This window comes from Furipterus horrens, unplaced genomic scaffold (assembly GCF_987537825.1).
Source record: "Furipterus horrens unplaced genomic scaffold, mFurHor1.1.pri manual_scaffold_10, whole genome shotgun sequence".
Classification (NCBI taxonomy): domain Eukaryota; kingdom Metazoa; phylum Chordata; class Mammalia; order Chiroptera; family Furipteridae; genus Furipterus; species Furipterus horrens.
This window is the reverse complement of record NW_028327180.1, coordinates 42,447,127-42,458,678: the sequence shown is the minus strand read 5'-3', so window position 1 is coordinate 42,458,678 and position 11,552 is coordinate 42,447,127. Positions and strand designations below refer to the sequence as shown.

The following is an 11,552-nucleotide window of genomic DNA, read 5'->3' as shown; positions in this document are numbered from 1 at the left end:
CGGCTCCGCTCTGGGTCTGTATTTACCCAGCTTGCAGCCGGCACGTGTCTAGTCGGCGTGTGCGAGCGCGATCTGCGGAAGAACGCCCCTGAATTCTCTTTCCGCGTTGTGAGCAGGGACCTGGACCACACGGGCCCTGCCAGGCATCCAGTGTGTACTCAAATTGTGTCCACACGAGACCAAAAGACCAACTGTGACACTTTTGACCCCGCATCTGGGTCCCCATGTGCCCACCAGGCCTGGTGACTATCAGGACGTTGTCAGAACTGGAGTCAGTGCCCACCCCACGTGGGCCGTCTGATTGCCCCTTCCCCGCAGTCAACACAGAGGTACCTTTTCTGCATATCCAGGTCCTTCGATTTGTCCATGTGACCCCGCCCATTTGAGCTCTTGTCCCCAGCGCTAACAAGTGAACTGTGGTAATCAGTTCTAGATCTACCCTTGTCCTCCAGAAGAGTGCAAGATCAAAAGTCAAAGGCGGAGGGGAGGGGGGACGTAACATCCAATCAGGGCTGCTGCGTGGTAGTGGAGTAGCCAGTCAGCAAAAGCTGTATGCGGAAGGCGCGGTCCCACAGCCCATCTGCACCACATTGATAATGCCCACAGGAGCGGTGTTTACTACATACACCGGCTGGAGATGTGCAGGGATTGGGGAGGCCATATGGACCAACGTGAGGAAAACTCAGGCACCTCGGGAGACAAGGAACTTGGAGAAAGTGATTGTGATGGGGCCTAAAAAGGCCATTTCCAGGGGCTGTGCAATAATGGGGACCCTTCAGGCTGTGGGACAGGCTGGCTGAAGAAGGCTTTATTGATCCAGGCAGAGGTCTCCAAATTGTTTCAGATTCCTTTTTGCTCTCCCTCTCAGCCGGCGTGGACCACCCCCTCTAAGCCCAGGACTGCATCTGTATGCACTTTCGCAGACAGGCTGCCCCTACCGCGAGAAGAATCCCCACAAGGGCTGCGATGGAGGTGGAAGCCAAGGCTTTGGACGCAGGGCTCCAAGCTGGGGGCAGGAGACAAGAATTAGAATGGAGCACTTACAGGCGTGACGTCCCACGTGGAGCTCAAGCTTAGCCAACCCACCCTCCAGGGGTCATAACCCTCCCCCCCCTCTTTAAGTCCCCAGGATTACAAGGGTGCCTCACCCAAGAATGCCAGGGCCATGGGTGCTGAGCTGCTGCGGACCACCAGGCCTTCGAGATTGAGATGAGCGTGACAGGTCACAAGCTGCCCGAGGTCGTCGGGCCTAACTCGGAACGCATAAGTCAGCGTCACGTTGGCCAGATCCAGGCCTGTGAAGCGCTCCAGGCTCTCCGAGTAGATGACCCGGCCGCCGCGCCGCAGAGTTACCACCAGGAAGCCCACGGGGAACACGTGTGTTACGTGGCAGCGCAAAGTGTACTCACTGCCCTCTAAGACCGGAGGCTCCAGGATCACGCTTTGCGGCCCTTCTAAAGCAAGAGGGGATCGCTGAGCAAGGTCCGTGGGCGCCCCGTAGCACGACTGTCAACTGCCCCATTTCTGTCCCCCTCCCTTGTTCCCAGCAAGGCCTGAACCCATATCCCTCACTGTAGGCGTTGATCCTGGCGGTGGCCCCCCGTGTTACTCCTGCGCAGGTGAGGAAGCAGCGCACGTCGGAGCTCCAGATCCTTACATCCAGCAGCTGGAAGGAGACCCAGTTGGGCCCACTGAGCGTCTGGCCCCGCCGAAGTCCAGTATGGAGAGTGGAAGCCTCCAATAGGGAGCAACTGCTGCTGCAGTTGAGCCACACTGAATTCCCCGGCGCCACGGCCATTAACTTGGGGCTTATGCTCACCCAGAACGGCACTGTTGTCTCTGAAGCCGCGGGAGAGCTGCCTTCCTCGGGGCTTTGAGCCCGCGCAGCTCGGCCTCTCCGCGCGCTCCCGCCTCCCAAGTAGGTTGCCACCAGCAAAACCAGCAGCGAGAGGGGAAGCAGAAACCCCATGGCAAGGAGCCCGAAATGAGGGACCCCGCGCCAGAAAGCCAAGGCTGGCTCTGTAGATAAGGAAGCCCAAAACCCCGCCTCCTCAGCTCCACCCGGAGAGACAGAGGCTCCTAGAGGGACAGTAGCCCTGCAATCCACACCTCCTCCTTCCTCTCAAAAATGGGAGGAATTCCAGACCCCATTATAAACCAAACGTTCTCGTGTTTTTCCCAGAAGGAGGTCTTTAATTTCCCTGGAGTCTCAAAAGGTCCTAATAAACCCAGATTTGGATTAGGGCCTTAGGGTTGGGCGTTGAACAGCAGCCTTTTCTTGGAGGAGGAAGTAGATCAGGGCCGTGGTAGGGCAGCTAGAAAGGTCTCCAACTGGACGTGGCACCTCCCGGCTCAATTCACCCAAGGCTGGGCCCGATGAAAAAGCTTTTATCAGCACAGCAGAGAGACTTCCGGAGCTGGGAGTCAGTCCTTCCCCACTGTACGCCAGGCCTTCAGGAATTGGGAGCTGCCAGAGTTCTGTTCTTAACATTGTCCTGTTGAGATGGAAACAGGTAGGACAAAGCAGGGCACACGGGCTAGGCATACTTTCATGGGAACTCATGGTTTTATTTTTATTTTGATATTAGAGAGAAAGGAAGCAGGGGGAGAGAGGAACATTAATTTGTTGTTCCACATATTTATGCATTCACTGGTTGATTCTTGCAGGTGTCCTGACCAGGGATCAAAACTGTAACCTCGTCATATCAGGATGATGCTCTAACCAACTGAGCTACCTGGCCAGGGTGGGACCCCATGTTTTATCTGTCAGGGAGTGCGTACTCAGGTTGAGGCATGCCACTGAGTGTCCTTGTGAGCACTAGCAGAGATGCATCTGGGAGGAGAGGGTGACTAACACAGGTTAGCACCAGTGCTGGGGGTTAAGAGCTCCGTGGGTTGTCCCGGGCATGTCACCAGTTGAACGACATCGATTTGCTAGTCCCCTTCTGGGGGAAAGCAGTTTGGCCAATGGAGTGGGCAATTCCACCCAACTTGATCTTTTTACAAGGCACTCTTGCACAGTGCATAGCCAATGCAACTGTACTTGACAGTCTTGAATGAGATTAGACTGAAAGCTTCCTGAGGACAGGAACTTCTATTCATCTTCTTTACCATTTTACCCCACATGGAAGGCACTACTAAATATCTGGTAAAAAAAAATAAATGAATAAATACATCATCATTAAGAGGTGGGACCAGTCAGTAGACAGCACTGCCAGAGGTGGCATCTGACAGAGAAGTGTGAGAATTTGTGTTTTGATGCTGCCCGTGTCTGGGCAGGGTCACTTCTCTCTTAGAACTATAGTACATGCAGTAGAGGGTGAATTTCAGTGTTTTTCATCACACCTCTCGGGCCAGGTCAGCCTTTGACACCCCTAACAGTCATGCCCCTCGTCCTGCCCCAGAGTCTTGGCTCAGTCCTGTGGCTATGTCAGGTGTGAGTCCTGGGAGTCCTGAGTGTGCAGGTGCCATCACCCCAAATGCTGTCTGTATTGTGACTGAGGCCTCTATCCTGTCCTCTGGCACCCTAGGAAGGTGGGTGCAGCTGAATGGCATATGTCCACCACTGTTCAATGTAGCACCACTGCTGCCAGTGGAGACTCCGTCCAGGGACAGGCTCAGGGTGGCGTGTTCATCTTCATGGCAGCCGCTGCCTGGGCCTTCTGTAGCTTGTATTCCCGGATTTTCCGCTGGCGGTTATAGAGGTAAGCGGCTGTGCCCAGAGTGCCCAAGATGACTGCAGATGCCACCAAAATGATGATGACCACGTTATTCTGCTGGTGGTCTTTAGGGAGAACAGTAAGGGAAGGTGAAGGTTGAGCCAGGTTCACTGCCCCTGCCCTGCCCTGCCCAGCCCCAAACACCAGACACTCACAGTTCACGTTCACAACCACTTCACGGGTGACCGCAACACCACGGCTGGTGGCCTGGCACTTGTAGGTGCCTGAAATATTCCGCATGACAGGCCTCAGGTCTCCAATGGGCAGCGGAGCTCCATCCTCTTTCCGTTGACAGCTCAGCTTGGGGATTGGGTTCCCCCAGGCCTGGCACCTCAGCGTCTGCTGGGAGCCTTCCTGCCAAGTCCAGTTTCCTGGGCAATCACTCTCGTCTAGTCGGGGGCCATCTGGAGAAACACAGCAAGATGAGGGATGGGGTCAGGGACCAGGAAACCCCTCACCACCCAGGACTGGAGGACTTAGGTAGGGAACCCAGGGTTGGGGCTCAGTAGGCCACGGAGAACAGGAGCTGATGGGGTCTTAGGGGCTGGGCCATGGCAATTAGAGGTCATTTTCCCACAGCCCCACTCACACAGGACGACGAGCTGCTGGGTCGTGTTCTTTTGCAGCATCCTACCGTCCACCTCCAGGTAAGAAGAGCATGAGAGGTTACGCCCATTGTCTTCGGCACTGGCATTCAGCAGGAACTGGGCACTCGGAGCTGGAGGCCCGTCTGGGGCCCCACTCAGCATCACCATAGCTCCGGGATGGGCCTTGCACTCCACAATCACTGTAGTCCACTCTGGGACCTTTGACTCGCTCAAGGTCAGGTTGGGAGATGGGAAGCCTGGAGGAGAGGGGCACACAGTGAGCCCTGTCCCTAGTCCTGGCCCCACCCCCTTGGGAGCCACTCCCTGGTCTCTACTTACTGTAGATGGTCACCTTCTTAAAAGTCCTCTGATTCTGGTTTCCCAGCATCACTGCACATGTCAGCTGCTGGATGCCATCCTCCCCTGCATTTGCCTTGACCCAGGCAGTAGCCCAGAGGGAGTCCTTGCTGTACTTGACTGTGGGTTCCAGCCTCTGGTCCCCCAGTGCCATGTGGACCTGGGCCTCTGAGGCTGGGAACAGCCCATCCAGGGTGCAGTTCACGGGCCACTGTGTGCCCACTTCCATGATCCGGGGGGTAGCAAGGCATGGGGGTATCTTTGGGAGGACTGACCAGAGAGGGCAGGTGTGAACAGAGGGGCACTGAAGCCCTTTCCTGTAGCATTTTCATTCCATCACCTGGAATGCCTCTTCCTGGGAGACTCTGTGACCTTGGTCATCTCTGACCCAGGACACTTGGCACCCCTTACCCTGAGTTACAACCTTCACAGAAGATCCTGTGGTCCAAGGACCCCACCCCTCAACACCCCTCCCCAGTGGCCAAGAACATGCTCTTCCCAGAAGCCTTTGCGGTCTAGGTCACTACCTTCTCAGTATTCTTATAGCCAGAAGCCCCCTCCTTCCCAGGAACCCCACATCCCAAGGAGGAACACCGCCTGAACCCATCCTCTCGCAGACTCCCCAATGCCTCACCGAAGGTTCGGAGCTGCCTGGGGGCTGAGCTGTTCCAGAACAGTTCCAGCCCTTGGGGCCGAAGGTCCAGTTCTGTGTGGCAAGAGAAATTGGTGCCATGGTCGTCTCTGCTTGCCAGCACTGTGGCGGTGACCTCAGCGTGCTCTCCCTGCACAGACTGCCACCGGTTCAATACCTTCTCCCCTTGGAGCAGCACCACTGAGAGGTGGGTCCGGGGTGCACCTCCCTCCACCTGGCAGTGTAGGGTGAGGTTTTCACCCACAGGCTGCCAGTGGGGCAGAGGTGCTAGTTCCACATGTTCTGGGAACCCTGGGGGAAGAGGAGAGGAAGGAGTGTCCTGTGAGCTGGACAGGACAACCACCAGCAGGGAGCGCTGGGGCACTGCACCTGGGCGAGGGGAGCCTTACCACTCTCCTCACACACACACCCCAAACCACCTAAGCCATACAGGAATGTTAAGAACTTTAGGGGAAACCGGTGAGAAGTCTCCAAGTGGCTGTGAAGGGGCAAAACAATTCTTTGTTTACTGCAGCATCTAAGAGTGAAAAGTGGAAAAGAAACTCAGAGCCTATCATCAGGTGTCTGGTGAAATTATGCCCAATATTCAGCTGCCCAGTCCACTATAGATTGTTTTAAAAAGACTCCTGCTCCCCCTTCTCCTATGTCAGCCTTATTTTTCTCTGTAGCACCCCTCAGCCTCTGACGTGCAAGATCATCTACTCAATGAACTTGTTTCTCCTCGATTTCTCCCCATGGAATGTCAGTCCAGGAGGCAGGAATCTTTGTCTGCTTTGTCTCCGTCACACAGGAGGCACACAGTAGGCACTCTATATTTATAGAAAGAATAAGACTGAACCACACATACTGATTTGAGGCCTTTCAGGAGTCCACTTTTAAGAGAAGGAAGTTCCCCAAAATGTTAAAAACGTAAGAACCCATAGACACTCAAAATGCACCTCTGACTAGCCCCTGAAAACACAACCCGTGGGCTCGGTGTTTGCAGGCCAGGGTTTTTAGTATGAACCAGGTAACAGAATTCTAAGCCTGAATACCAGTGAAATTTTAGTGACTTAGCACTGAGCCCCCACCGCACCCCCAGGCTCCCCGGGGAGGGGTCTTGAGGGCTCTGGGTCACTATTCCCTTCTCAAGAGGCCCTAAAATGTCACTCGGCAATGCTGTTAAAATGTCAGGGGCTTGGGTTTGGTTCCTAGCTTTTCTGCTTCTTTGCTATGGGCTGTGGGAGAGTGACTTTGCCTCTGGAATTGTTCCAGCCCTTGGGGCTGAAGAAACGGAGCCTCCGTTTTCTGAGCTGTAATGTGGGGCTATTGGAGATAGGACTTCATTAATCCATTTAAGAGGTCGAGAGAGTGAGTGTAAATGGGCATAAGGTTACCTTTTAGGGTAATGAAAATGTTCTAAAATTAGATTGTGGTGATGGTTGTACAACTCTATAAAAACTGAAATTCACTGAGTTACATGCACACTTCAAAGCTATTAACAAAAAATAAAAGGCTGAGAAAACCCTCAGACATCCAGCTCTGACATTTAATCATTTGCTGCAAACCCCAACTTGCAGAGCTAGAGGCTTCTTGAACCTCAGACCCCATATCTCCAAGCCAAGCTCTTTGCCCTGAAAGCCAGACTGAAGAGGTCTGTCTTGCCTGTACCTATCTTTGACCCCCTCTCCTGTCCCTCACTAAGTCCTGGTCACTCTGCTCTTCAAATACTCGTCTGCCCTTCCCTTCCTGATGCAGCCACTGCCCACAACACGTGGCCTAGACAAGGCCCTCGGTCAACTCTTCTCTGGCTTCCTGTAAGTCTAGCCTTCTGCTCTCTAGATCCCTGACCTGCTCACACACCTTTGAAGCATTGCTACCTATCACCCTGAAGAGAAGGTCCCAACTCCTCAGCCTGGCATTTCAGCACCTGCCAACCTCAGCTCCAATCTGTTGATGTTCAGCCCCTTTTGCCCCCCAACCCCAGATCAGCATGTTTCACCACTCCAAACCTTTGCCCAGGCTCTTCTCTCTGCCCAGAATGCCTGTCCATCAACTTCTACGCACTCTTCAATGTCCAGTTAGGGGTCACCTCCTGCAGGAATTACCACCCTAACCTTTCTAGAGAAAGATTAGCCGCCCAGGGATGCCCCTCATCTTTATGCTGAGGGTAGGGCAGGACCAAGTCAGACTGTCTCCTAGATGACACCCCTGCTACTGTGTGCCAGCTATCTGCTCCATTTCACAGAGGTGGAAACTAAGGCAAAATCCAGTGCCCAGAGTCATGGAGGAAGAAAGTGGCAGAGCTAGGATTCACACCTGAAGTGCTAGGCTGTCAGCTATCAGGCTGAGCTGTGGAAGGGCCTTCCAGGAAGTTTCCCTGGGGTTTTCAGAGGCCACTGGGATGTTTGGGGACTTCCCTCACCTGGCCAGCATCTGCTTAAACATTCTCAAATCAGAAGCAAAGCTAATATTTGCCCAAAGGCTTCCTTGCCCAGACATCATGAAAATGGAATGTCCTTCATGCCTCACTGTATCATTATATCCATCCCAGGAGGTCTCATGTGAAAGTCATTCAAGAGGCTATGTCTCTGCCCTGGCTGGTGTGGCTCAGTGGACTGAGTGCTAGCCTGTGAACCAATGGGTCACCAGTTCATTTCCCAGTCAGGGCACATGCGTGAGTTGTGGGTCAGGCCAGGTCACTGATTGGGGGCATGCGAGAGGCAACCAGTTGATGTATCTCTCACACATTGATTATTTCCATCCCCCTCTTTCTCCCTCCCTTTCCATCTCTCTAAAAATAAATAAATAAATAAATAAATAAAAATTTTAAAGAAGCTATGTCCCCCACAGTCACCCAGTTAATAAGGGTCATGTTGTGGCTGGAACCCAGGTCTGTCTAGTCCTAAAGCCAGTTGGCCAGTTTTCTTCCTTCCCTTATTTTCTTCCTTCCTTCCTTCCTTTTTGTTTGTTTTGTTCTAATTTGAATTTTATTTATGGCCTACAGTCATAGTAACTCATTCTCACAGTTCAAAATGCCCAAAGGTAAAAAAAAAAAAAAAAAAAGGCACAAAGAGAAAAAACTCACCCTGCTCTCTCCTGGACCACCCCACCCAGCTAATATGGTCATTTCTTTCAGTAAACAGCCTCCCTCACCCCACTCCAGCTGCATGGATGGCATGCCACTCATTCTGGGCATAACTTAGTTTCTTTGAACTTGACCTATCTAGATTCTTAGAGCACACTCTTTTGGGACACAAGGAGCTTCCTCATTCTTGTACACAGTTGCATACTATTCCATTGTGTAGCCAAACCACAGTTTATCGCCCAGCCCCCAACATTTGAGTGGCTTGCAAACTTTTGTCCTTTCAAATAATGCTGCAGTGAATAACCCCACCCCACCCCCAATTCCCTTGTGGGTGGGGACACATGAAAGCCCAATTCCCAGGAGTAGGGTTTCTGTGTCAAAGGATATGTGCATGTGTCCTTTGCAAAACTGAGTCCCCCTTCCCTGCCTGGCACTGTGCTTATTTCTGCTCCTACACTGTCAGCAATGTCTCCAGACAGCCTGCTGCTCTGAAGGCTTGTCAGCACAGCTGTTATCAATTCTTCTCATTGTGATCAATATGTGAAAAAAGCCTCCTCAGGGCTAGTTTTAATTTGAATTTTTTTTTTTTTAAAGTCAGCCTTGGCTGGTGTGGCTCAGTGTATTGAACACTGGCCTGTGCACCAAAGGGTTACCAGTTTGATTCCTGGTCAGGGCACATGCCTGGGTTGCAGGCCAGCTCCCTGGCTGGGGACATGGGAGAAACAACCAATCAATGTTTCTCTCCCGCTCTTCCCCTCTCTCAAACAAACAAATAAATAAATAAATAAATAAAATCTTTAAAAAAACAAGTCAGACCTAGTGCCTTGTCAGAAGCCTATAGAGCCAGCATTCTCAAGTGTGCTGAAACCCTGCTGATACTCCAATTGTACCCAAGTAAGTTCCAGGAGGGGTTTCAAATGACATGGAGGCTTTCTGAAGATGTGCCCACCTGACCTTCGGTGATACCCTCCCTGGCCCCACCTCCCCCACCCACCATGCCTAGTTCAGCCCCTGGGCCCAGCCACTCACAGTACACAGTGAGAGATGTTGAAGCTTCCGTCTGCTTAGTGCCACAGTTTGAGAAGCATAGTGGAGTGCTATCTTCTTTTATGTCACTAAGTTCATAGGTCACTGAGTTGTGCTCTTTGGCCACTTGCCTCTTGGTCAACTGAGTCTCCAGACCCAATGTGGCATTTTGATCACAGACAGCAAGGCAGGTCACCAGCACAGAGCCTCCTCGGGGTATGATGGCTTCTGGGGGTTGCACCGATGTTTGGGCATCTCCAGTCCCTGGAACAAAAGTGTGAAGAGGAGAAAGGCATTATGAATTGGGGTCATCAACATTCCTGGGTACCCAACCTTGAGCAAGACAAAAGTCTCTGTCCTTAGTGTGGGAGACAGAAAAATTCATGAGCAAACAAGATAATTAATAACTGATGTTAATAAGAACTCTGACAAAAACAAAAACTGAGTGGTAGAACAGACAGTGACTTGGTGACAGGGTAATGTGTGAGCAGAGATATGAATAATGAGAAGGCCCATCCAGAGACAAGGGAAATGAGTTCCAAGGGCAAAGGTCCTGAGGCAGGGTATCTGGAGCCCAGTCAGCAAGGGGAAGAGCTGGGGGAAATGAGGTCAGGAAGATCACACAGGCCGTACATGTAAGCCTTGCCAAGCATGTGTTTTTCATTCTGAGGGCAATAGGGAGCCATGGCAGGATTTCAGCAGAGGAGGAACTTGGCATTGTGTCCCCACTACCAAGAGCTCAGATGAGGGAACCAGCCCTCAAAGGATAGAGGGGTTCTTACCAGGCTGGTTCCTCACTCCCTTTGACAAGTGGTCTCTCCTCTTTGGCCTCAATGTCCCCATCTGTAAGGTGGGTGAGTATAGTCCCCCCCCCTGCTAACTCCTAGGACAGGGTAGGGAGCAAGTAGCCCCAGGTAAGTCTCCCTCAGACCTTGGTGCTTCCAAAGCTGAAAAATGTCAGTCTGAGCCCCTTCATCCTACCCTACCCCCAAAGATTCCTGCTCTCAGCTTTGGGCCCTCTTTATCTAGGGTGCAGTGGGGATGTGAACACAGTTCTCTGAGAGGGGTCCTAGGATCATTCCCATTTCACAGAGGGAAATGGTGAGGCCTGAAGAGGGGAAGTTACTCAGCCAGAAAGCGGTAGAATCCGGACTGCAGTCTGCACTAGGACATTTTGTGGAGATGGTAGCCTGGGTCTCCATCTTCCATTCTCCTGCTGCCCAACCCTGACCACCTTTGAGACTCTCTGCCCCCCTTCCCTTCTCCCTCCAGGCTGAAGTTGGTGGTGGGCTGCTGGGGAATCTCACTTCTCAGCCTCTGGTCCTTGGGCATGTCAGGCCTGGAATTCCCCTGAGCAGAAGCAGGTCTGGACTTCCCCAAGGGCAGCAAAGGAGGAACAAAATGTGTCTGGGGCATGGGGGTCCCCAGCCTGCTCTGGGGGTAACCACGTCCCATACCACCTGACTGCCTCCTGGGGGCAGGCGCTATGCTGGGTCAGGACTCAACCGAGGCAAGGTGGCCACCATTACATTATGTTCTCCATTTTACAGCTGAGATTCAAACCCATGACTGGCTGACTTTCTTTTTCTTAAAACTTTTATTTATTGATAAGGGGGAGAGAGAGAGAAAGAGAGAGATTGAGAGAGAAACATGGATTTGTTCCACATATTTTTTGCATTCTTTGGTTGATTCTTGTACATGCCCTGACCAGGTACGGGAACCCCAACTTTAGTTTATTTGGAACGATGCTCTAACCAACTGAGCTACCCGGCCAGGGTCTGGCGGTTGACTTTCAATAGGTGGCTCTAGCCCCAACTTCCCCTAAACAGCTATCTAAATACAAAAGACCCTGTCCCCAGCCCGCCAAGGTGCCCTGGGCGCTGGCCGGATGACAGGCCCCATCCTCGACTCACCTGGGAGCAGAGCCCCGAGCAGGGCCAGGAGCGCTGGCAGCAGAGGTCGGGTGGCCATGGCAACCATAGCGATCTAGGCAGGGAGAAACTAGTAACGAAGGGGCGACGACGTTGGCTCGCTGGTGCTAACTGGGAGCCTGGGCTGGGCCAGCAGGTCCTTTTATAAGGTCCGTCCATGGGGGGCCGAGGGGCGGTGCTGGCTTCCCGGAAACCTCGAGCCTTCCCCTCCGG

General features: G+C 52.7%; 2 protein-coding genes across 3 annotated transcripts; both read right to left on the bottom strand.

Annotated features, from left to right (window-relative positions):
• Nucleotides 1–786: 786 nt before the first annotated feature.
• Nucleotides 787–2,026, bottom strand: ICAM4 (intercellular adhesion molecule 4 (Landsteiner-Wiener blood group)). 2 transcript variants are annotated; one of them, XM_090289540.1, is made up of 3 exons: nt 1,573–2,026; nt 1,149–1,451; nt 787–1,006 (listed from the first exon to the last, which is right to left on the bottom strand). In XM_090289540.1, exons 1-3 carry the CDS (start codon nt 1,967–1,969, stop codon nt 888–890), a joined length of 819 nt encoding a protein of 272 aa, XP_090145666.1. In that variant the 5' UTR covers nt 1,970–2,026; the 3' UTR covers nt 787–887. The 2 variants fall into 2 exon arrangements, with proteins under 2 accessions (XP_090145666.1, XP_090145665.1); XM_090289539.1 differs by having other exon boundaries at nt 1,149–1,454; nt 1,573–2,025.
• A 144-nt stretch (nt 2,027–2,170) lies between these two features.
• Nucleotides 2,171–11,552, bottom strand: ICAM1 (intercellular adhesion molecule 1). Its single transcript, XM_090289541.1, has 7 exons — nt 11,322–11,552; nt 9,412–9,672; nt 5,298–5,606; nt 4,646–4,933; nt 4,309–4,563; nt 3,875–4,123; nt 2,171–3,784 (listed from the first exon to the last, which is right to left on the bottom strand). Exons 1-7 carry the CDS (start codon nt 11,386–11,388, stop codon nt 3,618–3,620), a joined length of 1,596 nt encoding a protein of 531 aa, XP_090145667.1. The 5' UTR covers nt 11,389–11,552; the 3' UTR covers nt 2,171–3,617.

What these genes read in the sequence shown, in the direction of transcription:
- ICAM4 (XM_090289539.1), bottom strand. Translation starts at nt 1,969, where the DNA reads ATGGGGTTTCTGCTTCCCCTCTCGCTGCTGGTTTTGCTGGTGGCAACC. An exon ending in CGCCAGGATCAACGCCTACA is followed by an intron (nt 1,455 to 1,572) that starts GTGAGGGATATG and finishes CTCTTGCTTTAG; the next exon opens with AAGGGCCGCAAAGCGTGATC. An exon ending in CATGGCCCTGGCATTCTTGG is followed by an intron (nt 1,007 to 1,148) that starts GTGAGGCACCCT and finishes TCCTGCCCCCAG; the next exon opens with CTTGGAGCCCTGCGTCCAAA.
- ICAM1 (XM_090289541.1), bottom strand. Translation starts at nt 11,388, where the DNA reads ATGGTTGCCATGGCCACCCGACCTCTGCTGCCAGCGCTCCTGGCCCTG. An exon ending in AACATCTCTCACTGTGTACT is followed by an intron (nt 5,607 to 9,411) that starts GTGAGTGGCTGG and finishes CTCTTCCCCCAG; the next exon opens with GGTTCCCAGAACATGTGGAA. An exon ending in TAAGAAGGTGACCATCTACA is followed by an intron (nt 4,564 to 4,645) that starts GTAAGTAGAGAC and finishes CCTCTCCTCCAG; the next exon opens with GCTTCCCATCTCCCAACCTG.